This window comes from Dermacentor variabilis, unplaced genomic scaffold (assembly GCF_050947875.1).
Source record: "Dermacentor variabilis isolate Ectoservices unplaced genomic scaffold, ASM5094787v1 scaffold_12, whole genome shotgun sequence".
Lineage (NCBI taxonomy): Eukaryota > Metazoa > Arthropoda > Arachnida > Ixodida > Ixodidae > Dermacentor > Dermacentor variabilis.
This window is the reverse complement of record NW_027460280.1, coordinates 999163-1020977: the sequence shown is the minus strand read 5'-3', so window position 1 is coordinate 1020977 and position 21815 is coordinate 999163. Positions and strand designations below refer to the sequence as shown.

The 21815-nt window shown below is 46.8% G+C and overlaps 1 protein-coding gene and 1 long non-coding RNA gene across 2 annotated transcripts; one reads left to right on the top strand and one right to left on the bottom strand.

The window, feature by feature from the left end:
• Positions 1-279: 279 nt before the first annotated feature.
• On the top strand, positions 280-3788 carry LOC142566205 (uncharacterized). Its single transcript, XM_075677048.1, has 3 exons — positions 280-1714; positions 2625-3113; positions 3780-3788. Exons 1-3 carry the CDS (start codon positions 488-490, stop codon positions 3786-3788), a joined length of 1725 nt encoding a protein of 574 aa, XP_075533163.1. The 5' UTR covers positions 280-487.
• Positions 3789-17807: 14019 nt separating this feature from the next.
• LOC142565912 (uncharacterized) lies at positions 17808-19210 on the bottom strand. The gene is made up of 3 exons (XR_012824913.1): positions 18726-19210; positions 18254-18654; positions 17808-18163 (listed from the first exon to the last, which is right to left on the bottom strand). It is a non-coding gene; the product is annotated as an uncharacterized LOC142565912 (long non-coding RNA).
• Between the last annotated feature and the right edge of the window lie 2605 nt (positions 19211-21815).

The following is a 21815-nucleotide window of genomic DNA, read 5'->3' as shown; positions in this document are numbered from 1 at the left end:
TGCGGCCTCTGAGATTACCATGGCGTCTGTTGCCATCTCGGAGGCCGCAGGCGCGGCGCGCGGCGGCACGGTTGCGGAGCAGACGACGTCGGCTGCGGGAAGCGCGTTGCGCGGAGCCGCGCAGACGACAGGCTATGCTGCATTTTTTGTTTGAATGTTTGAATAAAGAAATGAAATCTCGATGTGTGTTAAGAAATGCCATGAAACATGTTTTAAGTTTTCGAGAGTGGTTTACACAGTTGTTAAACGCGCTTTACCAATATTGCGACGACAGTTGGAGTTAGCAGACGTGTTGCTTTGCAATATCAGTTTGTTTGTGAAGTATTTCGAGTTGACAGACGTACTTCGTCGCAGGATTTGTTTAGGTGAATGCTGGCTCTGTACGCTCGTAGTTCCTGCGCCTTTTATCTGTCATTAATCCATCAATTTAAGACCTCCTAAATGTGAATCCTTCTACCCGTGGTGTCCAACAAAGACTGCACTCGTCATGCCTTATTGCTGTGTGCCGCAATGTAAGTCAAGCACTCAATGCCGACGTCCCGGCATATCGTTTCATGAAATACCGGTCGACAGCAGTTTGCGTGAAAGATGGCTTGAGGCTATTCCTAGGGAGAACTGGATGCCCACGCTAACTTCAAACTGTTCGGTAGTTTGCAGTTTGCACTTTCGGGAGTGCGATTTCAGGGAAAGCTGCAAAACGCGACGTCGACTTAAGCCTGGAGCGGTCCCCAGCTTGTTTAGCGAGCGCTTTTCGCGAGAGCCAGACGCCGGGTGTGCCATAGCGGAAAAACGAAAGCGAGATTCGTCGCCCACAGGCGCGCTTGGCTGCATGCTGCTCTCTGAAAGCAAAGTACTTTGCTCGCAGCCACACGATGAACAGTCAGCTGAGCCAAACTTCAACGAGGACCCTTCTGGAACTGCCACAGAATTTTGCCCAATAGCTGTTCCCGGCTGCAGTTTGGAACTTGTCCAGCGAAACCAAGAACGACCCGCTATGAGCTACTTTTTGTTTGGCGTGGCAGCCAGTAAAGGTACACTAAACGAGGACTCGGCGCCTGATCGGGGTCCTGGCTGTACTATTCCGATTGGTTCCTTGCCATCTGGTGGCTTGCAAGTTAACTCAGAAAACAATGGAGCGCATTTTTCAGAGCCTGCTGCAGGGGAGGACAATGACGCACAAACAGAAGACCAAAGCGCTCTAACAGATTCAGTGAAGCTCGCATCTAAGAAGAAAAGGCAACCAACAAAGGCTTTGCGCTCGTTCAAGACGCAAACAAAATGGAGCTCAAGCTGTACTATTCCGATTGGTTCCTTGCCATCTGGTGGCTTGCAAGTTAACTCAGAAAACAATGGAGCGCATTTTTCAGAGCCTGCTGCAGGGGAGGACAATGACGCACAAACAGAAGACCAAAGCGCTCTAACAGATTCAGTGAAGCTCGCATCTAAGAAGAAAAGGCAACCAACAAAGGCTTTGCGCTCGTTCAAGACGCAAACAAAATGGAGCTCAAACACGTCAAGCATGTTTGTAGAAAGAGAGCGATGGCGACGAAAAGAACGTGCACTGCGAGCAGAAAAGGATAAACTGCGCAGAACTGTAGACGCCTACAAACGAGAACTTCAAAAATTGAAAGAAGAGTGCTACGTCTCTGCATTTCTGGAAGTTGTGGCTGACGCCGAGGAGGGGACGGCAAAAGCAGTGCTGCTCCTCGACCAAGTAAAAAATTATAAAAAGAAAACACCACGCTGGTCGGAAGTAACAATCAGGCATGGCATCGTATTGCGACACCTCTCGACAAAAGCCTACGAATACTTGAGGAGCGAATTAAGAGCTTCTTAAGCTACCTTGCAGAACAACGCTACAAAAATACTTCGGTACTACATCCGGCGAAGTTGGTTTCAGCGAGTTGGTTCGCTCCCGCCTGGAAGCGGAGCTTGAGAATCTGGACACACCACAGTCAAAAGTATGTAGCCTCGTTGTTGACGAGATGAGAATTAAACAGAAGCTGCTCTACCACAGGCAAAGGGACGCGTTCATTGGTGATGTCGACCTAGGTCCTGACCTCGAGTACCTTGCTCCTGCAGCTGAAGGTGAACATCTGGCGAATTCACTGCTGTGTTTTCTCCTTTGTGGCCTGCAAGCAAGATATAAGATCCCCGTTGGTTATTTCTTCACCAAAGGTTGCACTGGAGACCAGCTCGCCGAGGTCATTCGCCACGTCGTCATCAAAACAGCCAGCATTGGTTTTGACATCATCAGAGTTGTAACCGACAACCACAAAATCAACGTAACGGCTATGGAAATTTTGAGTGGCGGAGAAGCAAAAACACGGGCACCGCATCCGGCAGATCCATCAATGGATATATTTTTCGCATTCGATCAGAGCCACGTTATAAAGAACATCAGGTCCCAATTCTTGGCCAAGGAATTTGGTGAAAACAAGGAAATTTCATCAAAGTAAATCAAAATGCTCTACAAGATGCAGAGACAATCAACAGTGCGGCCAATCAGGTTCCTTACAAGGAAGCACGTTTTCCCGTCGAATATCGAAAAAATGAATGTGAAGACGGCCGTGCAGTTATTTTCTCCTGCAGTAACTGCAGCACTCAAATACCTCCGGGATCAGGCAGGTCACAGCTGCGATTTTGAATTTGCATCTGTGGGGCCGACTGTTGAGTTTATGGAAGCCTTCCACAAGTGGTTCACATGCATGGATGTGAGCAATCTTCAGCAGCACATCCATCGCAATGACGAAGATGCTCGCCAGTTTTCTGAAATTGATGACCAAAGGTTGCATTGGCTTGAGGACGAGTTCCTTTCTTACATTGACCAGCTGAAAACTAAAAGCCGCGCGGAAAACTTCCTGAGCAAGGAAACGCACCATGCGCTCGTCTTTGCAACCATGTCAAACGTGGAATCTATTCGGTTTCTTCTTTCTCACAAGAAATTTAAGTTTGTGCTTACGCGCAAGTTTTCAAGTGACTCCAAAGAGGCCATGTTTGGATTTCTGCGGCGTAGCTCCGGCTGCAACGATGCCCTGGATGTAAAAAGCGCAGTGTGCGGAATAGAAAAGATGCTCAAGACCGGCATCGTTGCCTCCTCCGCCCAAAGCAATGTGAGAAGCTCGACATCGTTTTCGTCGACACAGCTTCTGCCAGTATGCCAGACTCCCACCAAGACCACGAGTACCGCAGAAAAGGTTTTAGACGCGGCGGTGATTAGGCTAAAAGAACAGTGCCTCTCAGACATGCCATGTGCGTCAAATCCAGATGTCGCCAGCGTGGCGATGGTCGGAGGCTTCATTGTGAGAACGGCAAGCGAAAACATCCCCTGCGCCGAATGCGTTGCAATGCTGCAAGGAACAAAAGCAAACACTCCCCTCCTTGGCCTTATCGCACATCAAGATCGCGGTGGGCTCATGTATCCAAGCCAAGAACTCGTGAAACTTCTAGTATGCCTCAGGAAATTTGTCGACAGCGTGCTCCCGCATAGAAAATCATTCTCAAAACCACTCAAGGTTTGCGTGGAAAGGAGTGTCGAACTCCTCGTGGGACTACCACTTCTGCGATGTGGCAACACAGATACCGTTCACCGCAGAAGGCTTTTGCGCCTCATAACTACGAAGTTCATCAAGCCACTTTTCAGTAACTATGCACTTGGAACAACTGACAGACATGCCACTGTCAAGCTGCTGGAGCGAAAACCTATTTCACGAAAAGTTATTAAAATGTAGACTCAAATGTCTACGCGTTTTGCCGCTGCAGTGATAATTCTCGCGCAGGAGATTTGAACGACACACTCACGGCCATCCAATTTAAGCGTGAAGAAGTGGACATGCTCAGTTCCCACGAAGAATATGAATGCGATCAAGCCTGGCCAGCCTTGTCGCCAAACTTCTTTAGGGCTGGGATCAAAAATCTATGGGCACTTTGCTGAGCTAAACTGCGATAGGCGAAAGCCTACCTATGAATGCCTCTGTTACTGTTGTCTGAACTGTTCTGCGAACGGACGCCGCCGTGGCCGCGAGCATGGGATGCAATCACAGCCATATGCCTGCAAGGTTTGTCGCCGATGTCCACACGCACATGTCCGCGTTCTCCCACGCGCCCACTCGCACAGCGCCACTGGCATGACGCCTCGTCTCCTTGCTCCCCTCACCGGTGGTCACCGCTTTCCTGCGTCCACCACGGACTGCGTCACGACACTCATGAGCTACTAAAGGCTTACGCCTTAAAAACTTTGCTTGATGCGCGCAACGCATTCTCTCTGAAAGCGACCTGTGCTACATTGCTATGAGCACGCGTGACCCGATCGAAAGCATCGCTACCTCAACACGCATGAGCGATTACGTGCGACTTCCAAGAGACGTGCTGCCGAACGCAAACGCTGCACATGGTTTGACGCGTTCTCTTGCGAGAGAGAGTGTCGGTGAACGCGAAATATAGCAATTCTTCCTTGAACTGCTGACAGTGTGAACTGCGCATAAGTTAACTTCACGTGTTACACCAGGACAATTGTGTTCTGTGCGATCAGTGAGCTCGGTCGACCAAGCAGCACTTCAAAGCAAACTGCAATTAAGCGCTATTTCGTTCAAGCGCGGACGACGAGCAAGCAGAAGCAACAAGCGATGGACTAGTAGAAACTCGACGATCTCCTAACGGCTGGTGCATTGGCGAAGGCACCGACATCACAAGCTAAAACGTAAGGCCCAAGTTTATTTTAGAGTGCGTGTGTCGATTGTGTGCATGTTACCGTGCATGTCACTGAAAAGCGTAGGTTAAGGTAGCCAGTTATTTAGTGTTCTTTGAAAAAATGCATTTGCCGCATAGTGAAAAAAAAGTCTTGAACAGTAACGCAAAGCTGATAAGACGTATAAAATGCATGATCTACCAGCACCGTGCTGCATAATATAAGAAGCGGGCAAACAGTTGCGATAATGAAAATGACTAACGAACGAACATATATATATATATATATATAAAGGACGCCCACGAGAACGCTCGCTAGCAGACGCCCCCGCATACCAGCGCTGCTATCGATGCGCCGGCGGAAGCAGCCAGCCGCCGCCGCCGGAAGTTGAAAAGGCAACGAGCGCCGCCTCACGGAATTTAGGCTGAACTAAGGGAACCGCCGCCGCAATGGGAAAGCGAGCAACGCGGCTGGCATCTAGTAAAGGAGGCATTGTTTGGACCATACTTTCTTGGAGGAAACCATAGCGTTTCATATCAATATACCTAGAGGGAAATCTGGCGCTGCGATCGTTCAACCATCATTGGGCGTGCGTCTAATTGTCGTACAAAAATCCCTCACGTGACCTGATCCTAGGTGCCTAGGGACAGGATCGTTTAGGGACTTTTGAGAAGGCATGATGGTTGCGCCGAGCGACGCCGCGGCGTGTTCGTTCTCGGCGTGATCGTTCACCGGCTCGCGCGGACCGCGCGTTGTTCAACGTTGCTTATGTGATTGTGCTTGCGTTGCTTGTGTGTTGGTTGTAGCGTTGTAGGTACTTAGCGGGAAAGCCGCGAGTAGTGGTGATGCGACAGTGCGGCTTTCGCCTCGGTGAGCTCTGGCAGTACAGAATCTGCGTTGTGTGACCCGTGCTTCCTTGACAATTGAAATGTCGAAGTGGCCTAGCGCCTCGGCAGCGAAGTTCTGCGAACCGCGATGCCGTGGCGTGCGTTGAATCTCCGGCCCACGCCGACCGCTGGTCGTGTGTCTCCGCAGTGGGTTCAGTATTTGTTGGCTAAAAGTCGCGCAGTAGTAGTGGTGTGGCATGTCGTCTTTAAGTCTCGGTGAACTCTGGTTGTGTGAGATCCGTATTTCTGAAGAATTCATTGGTGCTGACGATTGAAATATTCAAGTGGCGTAGCGCCTCGGCAATGCAATTTGCGAACCGGCGCTGTGCAGCAGCGTCGTCGTGTGCGCCCCTTTTCGGCAGCGTCATCACATCGCACATGCACTTTTACTTGACGGGACTCGTAGGCGGAGGTATTGCACGTGTGTTTCGCCACGACTTACGTAAGTAATATAATGCTTAAGGTGGTGTTTGCTCACAACTGTTCACGCGTCCTTGAAATAGGGCAGGGCATGTTTTCAATCGTGTTCAGCGCTAGTGCACTATCCGTCACTTCATGTGATTTACTTTTATCGTGCGCTTTACGACAATTATCGCGTAGTGCTGTGAACATAACGGAGCTTTAGTAATGTCACATGATCTGCCAGAATTCCACGAAATGCAGAGCAGATGTTTAATATTATTCCTACTAAGGGCGCGATAAGCACAGTGAGGTGGAGCCGAATACTGTGCCCTGTAATCTTCAGCTGCATTTGTGCCCGTTTTTCGCGCTCTTAGGACGGGACGCAGGGTTCGGTGCAAAGTTGGGACGAATGAATGTGTATATACTTCTGCAATAACTTCACCGCAACACATTTGTTACCCTGAACATACTGCCCCGCCCGCTTTACTATAATCTCAGGTGCTCTCGAACTCTCTATTTGCCGGTATTTTTTATTTTCACGTGCGGAATGGTCCTACCGCAATACATATATATAGTGAGGTGAAGATGATTAATGTTGCCAAGTGCTTTGACAGTGTCAGATCTAACAGTTATAGAATGACATGGCCAATACAACAGCTCACACCTTCACTTTAACAATTCTATTAGGACTGTCAAACTAATCTTACGGCACAGAAAAGCAACGTAAACACCTCAAGAGTTGATTAGCAAGTAATACTGGAAAGTTCAAGTCTAGTGACCAAGGGTGTGGTAAGTGCTTTAAACATTCAACCAACACACCTTAAGTGCTTAAAAATTTCTAGCATATTGATGCAGGCTGATCAGACTTACTTTGATATTGGTTGTTTTACAATGAAAATAATAGTACTGCATAAGAGGACGCAAGCGACTCGTGTGCTGCTTGGTTATGCAAACCACATGGGTGCCAGAAATACCCAAACATGGTGCTTGTTTACACACGCTGCTTGCGTCCACTAATCTAAAGCTCTCTAATGTCAGCAGTATAAAGAGAGGCTGTAAAAATATGGCTTTAAATTTCAGAACTCCAATTTTGTTTCTTCTGTACTTGTACAACCTATGGTTTCGTGACAGCATCTGCCTAGCTCATTGCCACATTTTGCGACAAAAGCAGTGATGATTCAGTCAGAGTTGCCTGTCCTAATATTACTCCAATAATTCTTTAAACAGTTCATTTTTTAAGCACGAAGCATGTCATGCCCAACTAGAAAATTAACCATGCAATAATCTACTAGAAGTGGCTAAAAAATCAGCAGTCTTCTGAAGTCAGCTTGATTTGCAGCTGCTAAAATTGGCTATTATTGAATTAGGGCAAGGAAGAAACTGCTTGAATAAACATATGTCTCATCAGAAAGTTGCGGTGGTGTGCTGCAGGCTAAAAGCCATTTTGGCATTGGTCTACCTCTGTCCCAAAACCAGGCACCACAGCCAAGGCGACTTCACTTGGCTTTGACAGCTTCAAATTCGCTTTCACAAGCACGTAATACTCAGTCGAGGTGAGCTCAATGCACATCACCCACACTGGGGATGCAAAGACATACGGCCAAGAGGATGCCACCTTGACGAAGCAGACACCACAGACTTCGAATTAACAAATGACACCAACTATCCCAACTGGTATACCCTCCATTCAAACCAGAAGGGCAGTACACTTACCTAGCATGGGCAACTAGGGCCTTCATCCAGAGTGTCAATGCGACTCTGCCCCAAGAGGAAGCGACCATTATGTGATATAACACTGTAGGGGTGAAAATGTGCCACATATAAAAATCGAGGTTTCAGGCTGGGACCATTTCCGTGATGCACTTGAGTGTGCAGAATGTGAAGGTGTTGAAGAATCGCTAGCAACACGCATCCTTTACACACTGCAAAGAGCGACATGCTAACTAGAGCTTACTGGGCGCGTCATTTAAACATATAGGCCTCAGTAAGCTGTAACACATTCTTGGCTATAACAGGATGCACCAAATACTGTAATACTATTGAAAACATGCTGCTCGATTTTCAGTGCACATCTGAGAAATTTGAGGAACAAGCGGCAGATGTTTTCCCCGACCACCTCACAGTGACTGACCGTCGCCCGAGTTGTACGCACCTTAATGACCACTTGCCAAGGAAGGAATGGAAAGCCTCTGTATACGATGGCAGAACCTGTTGCTCTCGAGCATGTCAACACTTAAAGTGCACATGGCAAAGATGGAGTCATTTTTCAGATGTTGAGGAATCTTGCCGAAACAAGGAAGCAAGCACTATTGCTTGTAATCAATGAAATCTGGAATATTGGAATTCCCCACAGAGTGGAAACACTTGGTCATGATGCCACTACCGAAACCAGGCAAGAAACCTGACACCATAGACAACCTTTGATCAGTCTCACTCACATTGACAGTGTGCATATTGACTGAAGGAATGTGCCTTGCGAGGCTGAACCAGCATCTGGGAAAGACAATAGCCTCTTTCTGCATCAAACCATCGTCAATGCCAGCCGCTTTGGAGGAAAGATGTATTGGTTCTTAGTCACAGTCCAACCAAGAAGGATGTTGAGCACAGTCTGCAATGAGGAGGTACTGGTGGCCTTTCGTGAAGCCTGCCCAGTCATTAGTGGTGTGAAAGCCTCTAATGCAACCATATGTTTGAATATGAAGTTATAGTAAACAGCCAAAGACTTTTACCAACTGCACAGGTGGAAATGCAGGTAAAACCCGGACCAGCACACTTGGTTGCAGGAGTGATTCGCTGATGAGGTAAGAAGGTGACTTAACAGTCGGTGATAAGGCACACCGAATGCAGGTATGCGCAGTATGTATACATACTGTTAGGCTGAAACAGATTAATTTTCTCCAAAGCAATATCAAAAGCTCAATTTTGTTTAGGATGCCACTCATGTGCTTTAGGTAAGTGTGGACATCATCATCATCAGTCTGGTTACACCCACTGCAGCGCAAAGGCCTCTCCCATACTTCTCCAACTACCCCGGTCATGTACTAATTGTGGCCATGTTGTCCCTGCAAATTTCTTAACCTCATCCGCCCACCCAACTTTCTGCCGCCCTCTGCTACGCTTCCCTTCCTAGCAGTGTGGACAGGGTTATATACAGCGGCATAGGCAAATGATACAACTAGGTACAGCTGTTGTGCGCAATATTTTTTTCTGGACTAAATTCTTGCTCCTTGAACTCATTCGAGATCATTAACTGTAGCACCAAAGTAGCGGAACACTACCGAACAAAGGCATGTAGCGTGCACATCTCAATTCTTCTTATGCCCGTCTTCTTTTTTACACCAATAGCTGCTATGGGCCAACTCCCCTGGTTCTGATGTGTACTGGTGTTGTCACTCTAATTCCCAAATTTATTGCTAGAATATTGCAGATAAAGTTCTCATTGTGATGTGTGGATTCAAACATGATCAAAAGATTGGCAGTCCACAATTCTACATTTCAGCCACTCTGCTGAAGGTACAGTCGTGGCGAATACCGATCCTGGAGAGTGCGATCTAGCCAACAGGTGCCATGATTGGCTAACACCTGTTCAGTGTCTGCGTGCTGTATATAGAGCTGACGTCCACGCCTTCAAATTCTTACTCATCACTTTCCCCACTTGTGAAGGCAGTACTATGTTAATTTTTCTTCTCACATGTAATGACAGTGATTGGGCGCATCTGCTTTATTAATCTTCTAGTGCTTGGCTTCTCAGATTTACTGGATGGGGCTGGTTGATGGGGCAGAGCGAGAGACCTAGCAATGGGTAGCTCAAATATAGATTTGAGAAAACCAAATTAATTCAGCAGTAAGAAGCTAAAGGGTTGTTTTTCTGGAGACCAGAGACCAAGTCTGGATGTGAAAGAGGAGGAAGAAAACTAGTCTTTCCACTTCAACACTGGGAGGCACAACTCCCACTTATTTTACTTTAAAGGAGATTACTGACTTGCACTGGCAAGTGTTCACTTCAACAAACACCGAATGAAGCAAGGTTCCTGCGCATATTTCACCATTTATTGCATCACTTTCACAGTATGAGTGAAACTCCAATTTTCGTTATGCCACAACTTGCCCAATCTTGTGTTTTGCAGTAGGATTTTAGCAGTGCTATTAAGGCACTTGCATATTCATGAATAGTAGTAGAGAAAAAAAGTAAGAAAACAGTGGCTCTTTGTGCATCGACTATGCATGCACCTGGTGCTCTCATGTCCATTTTTTCCGCTATCTGCTAAACCATTCTAAACAAGAAAAGCTCATACACAATTATTGTGCAGAGTCAGACAACTAAACCAGTATCCTTGGTAAGCAAGGTTTATTTATTTGGTAACATTTTCTGTGGCCCTGCTATTGGGCTTTCTTTTCATCCTTTTCCGCTGTGCAGATTCATTAAGAAGTGACAAGACAGTTTGACAATTTTAATCATTGAAAGACTTAGCGAAACCTTTTTTGGGTTGTTTTTCCTTGCTTTCAGACTCTGCACATTGCCTTTTAAGGCATGTTTCAAGTGTTTCTTTTGTTTATGGAGAGGGCATGTTAACATCTTTTACACCATGTCAATTATGTGGTGCCATAGTGTGTTCTTGGATGGAGTCTTGCCCTTTCATTCAGTACAATACGATGTCGTTTTTTGTGTCGTAGGCCGTTTTATATTTGAGTATGAGTGTAGCATTTCGCTAAGTTTTGCCTCTGTCACCCAAGCTTGCTACCCACTGCTGTTGACATGTGACACACATGTGACTTTTGTTCAATAAAAGGAAGTCTGTCACTTATCCTGTGCACTGGTTGTCTTTTTGAATTACAATTTGTTGCCTATATTAGTTTTTTTGTTGTATCTCAGATTAGGAATGGCTATCACAGTTGACATCATTTAATCATATCGCACACAATGTGGATGATATGTACTTGCAATATATGGCCTCCATAAATAGAAGTTAATTCAAGAATAGTGCCTTTGCATGGTGGGGCAGCCATGAATTGTGGCTATAAGTTACCAGCACTGCAAGTAGCACTGTTTGTGCAGAATATAGTTCAACTCTACTACTTTCAAACATCATTGTTTTTATCTGCATTTGTATAGCTCCAGTTCCTGTGAACAACACGCATCTGGCGGAAGAGTGGCTTGCACCTGCACTGGGGCCCAATGAATAGCCAAATTTCTGCCCGTTTTCATGTTATTAGCATACTAGTTGAGGCAGTCGTTCTTATAGTAAACTGTTTGCGCAGTGTAGAAGCCACTGCGGGTGTCGGGATCTTGTACACATCTTCAGCTTTGCAGGGGACACAGCATCTGGCACATAGTTTGTCACAGGCCATGTTTTTGGGGCAAGTTGGGTTTACTCACTTGCAAAGAGAGAACCAAGCTTTTTGGATATGAATTAAACCGCCTGTACACTCGGTGGCCTTCTTCATTTTGTGTGACATATGGTTATAGCTACTCTTGCTTTATGCACTTCTTGTCTGGCAGCAGTTTTGCTTTTGAAACACTCAGGATAGCTTTCAGCAAGCTGGACAGGAATAGCACTGAAAAACCAGCAGATGTTAATTGTTGCACTTGTCATGCGAAGCTTCCTACAGTATGATGAGGACGGAAATTAATGAAGGTGTTCCTCAAGGCCTTCTAGCTTGTCATGAGTTTGGAGCAACGTGATGTACAGCACTTTTCTGATCGCATACTATAGGTTCAGCAGGTGTGGCCATGGTTGAAGTGCAGTGCAAGGTCAAGAAAACAGATATCTATGAGCAGCACACTGGTAAAGGAGACGCTGGGAAAACTAGTGGGAACCCTGTTGAACATCTAATTGACCAAGTTGCTGGCTTCATCAGGCAAACTGTGATAAAGAGAAGGAAGTCATCAACACATCAGAAGGTTTTTGCGTATAGGCACTGCTAAGGTTCTCAGGCACGTCTCTTGTAACACGCCAACAAATCTTAGTGCGCAGGCTATGCATGACCAACTACATATGCCTTCTGTTTGGACAAAGAACTGCTCATTGTAACTGATGAAGATGGAGTGGACAAAAAAAACGGCAGCTCCACTAATCTGGTTTCACTGGTATCAGCAGTGCTTTGTAAGTATGCATCGCCATACTCCCCACTGCCTTCTTGGTTGACATCAGCAAGGACCGGCTTTAGGCAAGGGGTAATATACATCTTTACAAGCTAAAAATGCATGCATGCATGGAGCGCACATTGTGTCCAAAAAGTAGGCACTTCACAGGGGCACTGGAGAAGAAACAGATTATTGACAGTGGCCAAAGGCAAGCTTATCTGCTACTAAACACCCAACACTGTTGCCACGTGACACCTCTGAAACAATCCTTCTGAAAGAAGAAATCATCCTTGTGCATCCATAAAGAGGGCGGATAGGCAAAGCCCCTTCGGCAATGCTGCCAGCTTCAAAAGGCCCACTTGGCACATCCTGAATGCTTCCTTCTTAGACTTTGCTGGGTGCAAGCATTCTACTGTCCAAAAGTTGTCATTGAGAGCACTGTTGGTTTGGTGGCAATACAGTTCAGAAGCGATTGCAAGAAACCTTTCTTCCGAGTTGGTCTGGAGGCTCATGGTGCTCACAAAGTGACACCATGAGACAAGCAAGGTGACCGGATGTCTCCAAGCCATTGTTCGTGTATCACACTGTTCTGTTAGTAACAACCATCAGATCTGAAACCAACAAGCTCAAGTTCAGCACTCGTGTGGTTACTGTGGAGGATCCATAATAAAAAGCACAAAACAGAAAACTGAAGGGAAAGGATAAGGCACCATTTAACACCTAGTATTGCTGCAGCCCACCCCTTTTATTTTGTCTGGTCATGCTACATTTCTTTCTATACATAGGCATGAACTTATCCTGTGCACAGCTTACTGCAGAGAGCATAGGTGATGTTCCCAATCGGTGTCCGATTTTTATATACACTATATGCTGGCTCAAAGATGCTCGAAACACTGCAATGGAAGCTTCTAATAGAAAAGGTGCCTGGAAGAAAAAAAAAGCTGTGCTGCAACCATCTTGGCAACATCTTGTCCCCTTAATAAAAATTGTGCTTCCGTATAAACTTCAGCCCTCCAGTTTAGAGTAAAGTACCAGTGCACTTATGAAAAACGAATCAATTCTCAAAGAGCATGTGCAGTCCAGCCAGAAGTATAGGTATGAATCCGCATTGTGCTCCTGCATTGAAGGTGAATAATGCGTTACAAAATGACGAATGTGCCTTAGTAAGCTTCCCTGCAATATGAATTTGTAATGTACAAAGAATTGTCAATTAAGCTTACCAAGAGCACAGATGCACTTGCAAATTATATCACAATTGAAAATAATGAGCAAACCTATGTGCCCTTTCCACTATTAGTATGCTTTACTGCACGATGCTTATTTCCACCTCTGTATTGCGGTGTAGCAAGCTACGAAAGAAACTTTGCATAATTGAGCTTTTCAAGATTACCTTTTTTGCAATACACCTATGTTCTATGGTGAAGCCTAAGCAATGTACTGCGTTGAAGCATACTAAAAGTGGAAAGGGGCCACTGTCACTGGACATAAAAAGAGTTCTTTAATTATACCCTATGATTATACACTCGCGCAACCGCCGCCTCTCAGGTCGCCTGAGTGGACATACTATGCTGGGTGATAGCGGCCCCCTCCCACTTTTAGTATCCTTTACCGCGTAACTAAAATGCACTGCGTCGAAGAAGCAGTACATTTGTATTGAGTGAATAAACAAATGGTTTTTACAACAGTACAGAAATAAACGCGCACCATGCATCAGTCTACCACATGGAAGAGCGTCGCAACAAAAGGTAGCTGATTCACACAGGCTGTGTAGCCCACTTATCAGTCGTAAAGGCTATTCTGGGTAATTCATAATTTCACACACACAGAAATATGTTTATATGTTTACGTTCGTACTCCTTGCGTAATAAGACTTCCAGAACTTCCACAACAGGAAGTAATTTACAACACACAAACGAAAACAACAGATACATATGCCTTGTTTTCAACTCGGTCGTCATGCAAATGACATATAGCACGGAAAAACGTGAACATGCTGTGTGTTAGCATCGTAAACTTCATACTAGGCAAGGAGCACACCACAATTCCGCGACAGCCGCTAATGAGACCAAAACGGGAGCACATATCTGTGAACGTGCAAATGGAGACCCTAAGCCACTCTGCTCCTCCACCACCCCCCGCTGCACGGCTGAACCACTCGTTTCAAGCACAGCACACCTAACACACATTCAGCACTGAACAGTGGGCGGTCGACGCAGTCGCATTTACATGACTTCTAGCGAGCAGCACATCCCTCGATGTCCGTTAAGCAAAGTCGGACACGGCGACGCCACATCGCGGTTCGCAGAACTTCGCTGCCGATGCGCTAGGCCACTTCGACATTTCAATTGTCAAGCAAGCACGGGTCACACAACGCAGATTCTCTACTGCCAGAGCTCACCGAGGCGAAAGCCGCACTGCCGCACCACCACTACTCGCGGCTTTCCGCCAAGTAACGCAGAACCTACAACCAACACACAAGCAATGCACGTACAATCACATGAGCAATGTTGAACAACGCGGGGTCCAGAGAACGATCACGCCGAGGACGAACACACCACGGCGTCGCTCGGCGCCAGCATCGCGCTTCTCAAAAATCCCTAAACGATGCTGTCCCTAGGCACCTAGGATCAGGTCACGTGAGGGATTTTTGTACGACAAATAGACGCACGCATCATGGTAGGCCCATGATTAGGGTAGGGTGGCTAGAAGGAGAGGTGTAAATACAGGCGGTGAAAACGTGACCCCACAGCGCACCGATGCCGCGGGGCGGCGCTGTTGACCGAGGCGGGGTAGAGTTACTCCATATGCTACCACAGGTAGCAGAGTTGCGTGTAGGTCTGCCATCTTGCCTGGGAAGCAACCAAATCTATGCGGCGAAGCCGCACTCCGTTTTTGCAGGCGGCATGCCTACCGTATCGTCGATCGACCGGTGGTGGTTTTGCATCGCTTTTGGACTGCTTGTCCGCCTAATCGCAAATAAAGCGCATCGAAACAGCTGACTGCATAAGATCGTCAAGAAAAAGGCGCCGAGATCGGTCGCCACCGAAGCTTCGGCCTAGCGTATCCGCCGAGTTCGTCTGCACGCTCTCGGCGCGCCTAGGCTCAGGAATCAAGAAGTCTAACACGGATAAATCACTCTGTATTTCAGCTTTCGCATCGGTGTTCTTAAATAAACCATTTTTTCATGTTTACAGTGCCAGCACAAGTAGCGATGAGCGCCGATGTGACGCGTCATAAACACAGGTATACATGTGCTGTCGCGGAAGGCTCCCGGCACTAGCCTGCGCTTCTCTGACGAAGATATGACTAGACAGACGTGTCGACTGAAAGGCATCACTGAACTAAGAAAACGTTGCATATCCTTCGCGTGAAGAACAAGAAACAGCTATCCAAATCAGTAGTAACAGCCCATACAGCGTCTCGGGTCGGCGGTTCATTTAGGACTTTTTTCAAAGGTAAAATGCCAGTCGCAAGTGAAAATAGATGTTGTGGCACTTCCGAGCATGCTACTGAATACGGACAGGAAAATTTTCTTTGTGGTACAGGCGTGAGTTTTATATGCAGGGCGATAGCGCACCTACCATGACTGAGCGAGACATCTCTGAAACTAAAACTGCTTCTCGATCCTTGACATGCCATATTATCCACTCATGTTCTCCTCCTGGCGTGCGTGGCGCAGTGGTAAAGTACCGGGCTTGGGATCTGTAGGTCCGACAATCGCATCCTGGTCGGAGCTTTTTTTTATTATTTTATTGCACCAAATCGCTCTCTGTTGCTTTTTGTATTCCAACAAAATATATACGGTGTCCAGGCACCGCTTATTTAACGCGCCAGAGTTATTTTTCGCACCAGTACCCAGTGCCTCTGAGTACGCCGCGTCGGCCCAGCATCCAGCGCGCGGCACTGGGCGGATAATCCGGCGCTGCACTGAACACTGGATAATGGGTACTCGGTTTTGCATTAGAGATACCTGCTTATGTGCCAAAGCTCTCAACGTGTAGGCAGTCTAAAACATTACTGGTGAATCAACGACCAACCATTAGTATTTCGTCACTGGTACCCCATTAGACGCGCTGTAGAAACGTACCCACCTACTAGCAGGCACTGGATATTAGCCACACTGGATATCAGCCACACCTGCAAGTACCACTTCATTATGTGCCTTTTCACTGCAGGGATTCCAAAAGTAACCTTCTGTGGGAGTGTAGTGAAGGTTTTTCTCTCACAGGATTGACATAGCTACATTGACATAGCTATATAGCTAGCTCTCCGCAGCTAGCCCGCACGCGAACAGCGAACGCCAAGGTCGGCCGGATTCGCTTTCAATTTGACTGGCGTTAACTTGTGTCAATCCAGTTCGCTGCAGCGGCGGCGTCGGGAAATACAAAAATTGGCCCGAGCATCTGCTTCTCCGCAATGCACGGTTGCTTGACTACCACGTGATGACGCTCTGCCAATAGAAGCGCTAGCGGCGTGATAAAACAGACGCGCAACTCTGCTACCTGCGGTAGCATATACAGTAACTCTAAGGCGGGGGAGCAAGCAGAAGCAACAAGCGATGGACTAGTAGAAACTCGACGATCTCCTAACGGCTGGTGCATTGGCGAAGGCACCGACATCACAAGCTAAAACGTAAGGCCCAAGTTTATTAAGTCCCAAGTCCCAAGTTTATTAAGTCCCAAACGTAAGGCCCAAGTTAAAACGTAAGGCCCAAGCTAAAACGTAAGGCCCAAGCTTGGTGGCGCAAGCCACCGCCCCGTTCCAAAGGGACGCTCATAACATCCATCCATCCATCCAGGGGAAGCAGCCAGACGAAATGAGCGGCTCGCCAGCCTCGCGTCGGCTGCATCTCTAGAACCGAAGTGAAAGTGAGCCCGTTTCAGATATCCCGGGCTTTCTGCGAGCGTCAAAGAATAAATATTTATCATGAAAACGATCTTACGTCAGACCACATCATTACTCCTGTGAAATTTTACGGGCCCAGTTCGCACTGTATCGAGATTCAAACGCGTTTTGTCTGTGCACATTTCGTGAAGCGGCTCATGGTGTTAAGGGCTAGTGGGGGGCTTCGAAATAATTTCGACCACTTCGGGTTCTTTAACGCGCACTCGCATCATACGGCACACGGGCGCCTTGCATTTCGCCTCCCTGAAAATGCGACCGTCGTCCTCTAGATCAGCGCAGTCAATCACCTTATGCGTGACGCACGCATAGTAGTCGTTCACCCTATGTAATCACCCTATGACGTAGTCACGCACAGTAGTCAATCACCCTATGCTTATCAGGTAATGTCTCCAGATTAAGAGACATTACCTGATAATTCGTCTCGACGTATTTACAAGCCACTTTCTGTCTGCACTTGCACACCTGTAGCATGTTATTTTGACGCTCATATAAGCAATTTCCCATGACTGCAGACAGTGGAGCAACAGATCTGGTCATGAAATCGTTTATTTACAAGTGAGTAAAAGAATTGTGAAAACTTTACAACACACAAGGTTTCAGTGTTTTCCATTTCTTCTCACTGCCCTGCTGATTGACACCTTTAAGCAAAAAGTGAATCCTTGTGAGGCAATAAAAACGTGTAACTGAGGCTGTCAGGGTAGCAGAATGGTCCAGGCAAACAATTTTTGGCATATCACGAATTGACTGCAATATTTCGGCCACAACTTTGGCTATGCAAGCGTGTTACACTGAATGAACGAGTGAGTTTCTTTTCAGGGGCATTAACCAGTTTATAGGACGATTCTGGGGGATATAAAATGCCCCCAAGGTCCCGCTCTTTGGATGCCTCTGATGGAAGTTCTCTGGGGATATTGCCTTTATCACTAAGACATGCTGCTTTGCAGTCTTCACAATGTGTGGGCAAAACACGCCTTCTCGCCACATAACCTGCAATGTAATAAACTTTAAGGCGTGCGTCGCTGCGGTGCTCTACATAACTTTGGTGGTCCACAGCCACTTGCACGGCATCTGTTGGCACAGCTGTCTTCACTGTGGCTTTCTTGTTCAGCCAGCACCTCTTCAACAGATAACTCCAGGACATCCGAAGACACATCGCCGTCCTTGGGGCTCCTTGTGAGGCTCTAGAAGCTAAGACACCTGGATGTGCACAAGCAACATTAGTTACTTAAGCATGCCGAACTTCTGCAAAACATTGGTACTATTTACCAAGCTTGCACGTATACATACCTTATGACTAGAATGAATTGAGGTGGGGTAGGATGATTGTTTGCCCCACTCGCTTGTCTCACAACGCCAAAACATTGCTCCAGGCGGTCTTGGCTCAGTTTCGAAGTCATCATGTACATGATGTAAGCATTGTCGGTAAGGTACTTTAGAAGGTGTTTTGTTGAATGGATGGTCATCGTCAGCCCCTTAGAAGTACTGTTACTAAGAAAGCCGAGCCCATTGGAGTGAGCCTCCCATTCATCAAGAAACGGAAGAGTTTCATCAAGGGTGGCCTCTTTCTTGCTGCCCCGTCTGAAATACCAAAGAGAACAATCATGCACCGTTTTGAGAGAAAAACTATGTTAAAATAACCTCATGACTTCTGCAGGGAACCTCGACGTCCTATAAGCTGGTAAATGCCCCTGAAAAGAAACTCACTCGTTCATTCAGTGCAACACGCTTGCGTTTGCAGGCAGGGGCACGGAAGAGATACCTTTCCTGTGGTTTTCTTGCACCCAGTATCACATCCGGGCACAAAGCTCCGTCTTCTTTTTCGCTGCCGACTGCATCTCGCCCTCGAATTACGGATTGTCGCGAGGAACACTCCAAAAGGGGCGCCGAGACCAACTGACAGCGAAGGCGCAGGCCAGCACGGCTACGAGTCCCACGCCGCGAGCGGCAGCGCCACATTCCCCCTGGTGGCATCGGTGCGCAAGGGGGTCACGCGCGCCCGAAGGAAAGCGCCACCGGTATTCACCATAGAGTTACTATACTATGGTATTCACACCTCCCCTTCTAGCCACCCATAGAGTTTCTCACTACATTCATCATCATCATCATCAGCCTAGTTACGCCCACTGCAGGGCAAAGGCCTCTCCCATACTTCTCCAACTACCCCGGTCATGTACTAATTGTGGCCATGTTGTCCCTGCAAACGTCTTAATTTCATCCGCCCACCTAACTTTCTGCCGCCCTCTGCTACGCTTCCCTTCCCTTGGAATCCAGTCCGTAACTCTTAATGACCATCGGTTATCTTCCCTCCTCATTACATGTCCGGCCCATGCCCATTTCTTTTTCTTGATTTCAACTAAGATGTCGTTTACCCGCGTTTGTTGCCTCACCCAATCTGCTCTTTTCTTATCCCTTAATGTCACAACCATCATTCTTCTTTCCATAGCTCGTTGCGTCGTCCTCAATTTCAGCAGAACCCTTTTCGTAAGTCTCCAGGTTTCTGCCCCATATGTGAGTACAGGTAACACACAGCTGTTATACACTTTCCTTTTGAGGGATAGTGGCATCCTGCTGTTCACGATTTGAGAATGCCTGCCAAACGCACCCCAGCCCATTCTTATTCTTCTGGTTATTTCAGTCTCATGATCCGGATCCGTGGTCACTACCTGCCCTACGTAGATGTAGTCCCTTACCCCTTCCAGTGCTTCGCTACCTATCGTAAACTGCTGTTCTCTTCCGAGCCTGTTAAACATTACTTTAGTTTTCTGCAGATTAATTTTCAGACCCACCCTTCTGCTTTGCCTCTCCAGGTCAGTGAGCATGCATTGCAATTGGTCTCCTGAGTTACTAAGCAAGGCAATATCATCAGCGAATCGCAAGTTGCTAAGGTATTCTCCATCAACTTTTATCCCCAATTCTTCCCCCTCCAGGCCTCTGAATACCTCCTGTAAACATGCTGTGAATAGCATTGGAGATATCGTATCTCCCTGTCTGACGCCTTTCTTTATAGGGATGTTGTTGCTTTCTTTGTGGAGGACTACGGTGGCTGTGGAGCCGCTATAGATATCTTCCAGTATCTTTACATATGGCTCATCTACACCCTGATTCCGTAATGCCTCCATGACTGCTGAGGTTTCGACTGAATCAAACGCTTTCTCGTAATCAATGAAAGCTATATATAACGGTTGGTTATATTCTGCACATTTCTCTATCACTTGATTGATAGTGTGAATATGGTCTATTGTTGAGTAGCCTTTACGGAATCCTGCCTGGTCCTTTGGTTGACAGAAGTCTAAGGTGTTCCTGATTCTATTTGCGATTACCTTAGTAAATACTTTGTAGGCAACGGACAGTAAGCTGATCGGTCTATAATTTTTCAAGTCTTTGGCGTCCCCTTTCTTATGGATTAGGATTATGTTAGCGTTCTTCCAAGATTCCGGTACGCTCGAGGTTATGAGGCATTGCGTATACAGGGTGGCCAGTTTCTCTAGAACAATCTGACCACCATCCTTCAACAAATCTGCTGTTACCTGATCCTCCCCAGCTGCCTTCCCCCTTTGCATAGCTCCTAAAGCTTTCTTTACTTCTTCTGGCGTTACCTGTGGGATTTCGAATTCCTCTAGGCTATTCTCTCTTCCACTATCGTCGTGGGTGCCACTGGTACTATATAAATCTCTATAGAACTCCTCAGCCACTTGAACTATCTCATCCATATTAGTAACGATATTGCCGGCTTTGTCTCTTAACGCACACATCTGATTCTTGCCTATTCCTAGTTTCTTCTTCACTGTTTTTAGGCTTCCTCCGTTCCTGAGAGCCTGTTCAATTCTATCCATATTATAGTTTCTGATGTCCGCTGCCTTACGCTTGTTGATTAACTTAGAAAGTTCTGCCAGTTCTATTCTAGCTGTAGGGTTAGAGGCTTTCATACATTGGCGTTTCTTGATCAGATCTTTCGTCTCCTGCGATAGCTTACTGGTTTCCTGTCTAACGGAGTTACCACCGACTTCTATTGCGCACTCCTTAATGGTTCCCATGAGATAGTCGTTCATTGCTTCAACACTAAGGTCCTCTTCCTGAGTTAAAGCCGAATACCTGTTCTGTAGCTTGATCCGGAATTCCTCTAGTTTCCCTCTTACCGCTAACTCATTGATTGGCTTCTTGTGTACCAGTTTCTTCCGTTCCCTCCTCAAGTCTAGGCTAATTCGAGTTCTTACCATCCTATGGTCACTGCAGCGTACCTTGCCGAGTACGTCTACATCTTGTATGATGCCAGGGTTCGCGCAGAGTATGAAGTCGATTTCATTTCTAGTCTCACCATTCGGGCTCCTCCACGTCCACTTTCGACTAACCCGCTTGCGGAAAAAGGTGTTCATTATCCGCATATTATTCTGTTCTGCAAACTCTACTAATAATTCTCCTCTGCTATTCCTAGAGCCTATGCCATATTCCCCCACTGACTTGTCTCCAGCCTGCTTCTTGCCTACCCTGGCATTGAAGTCGCCCATCAGTATAGTGTATTTTGTTTTGACTTTACCCATCGCCGATTCCACGTCTTCATAAAAGCTTTCGACTTCCTGGTCATCATGACTGCATGTAGGGGCATAGACTTGTACCACCTTCAATTTGTACCTCTTATTAAGTTTCACAACAAGACCTGCCACCCTCTCGTTAATGCTATAGAATTCCTGTATGTTCCCAGCTATTTCCTTATTAATCAGGAATCCGACTCCTAGTTCTCGTCTCTCCGCTAAGCCCCTGTAACACAGTACATGCCCGCTTTTTAGCACTGTATATGCTTCTTTTGTCCTCCTAACCTCACTGAGCCCTATTATATCCCATTTACTACCCT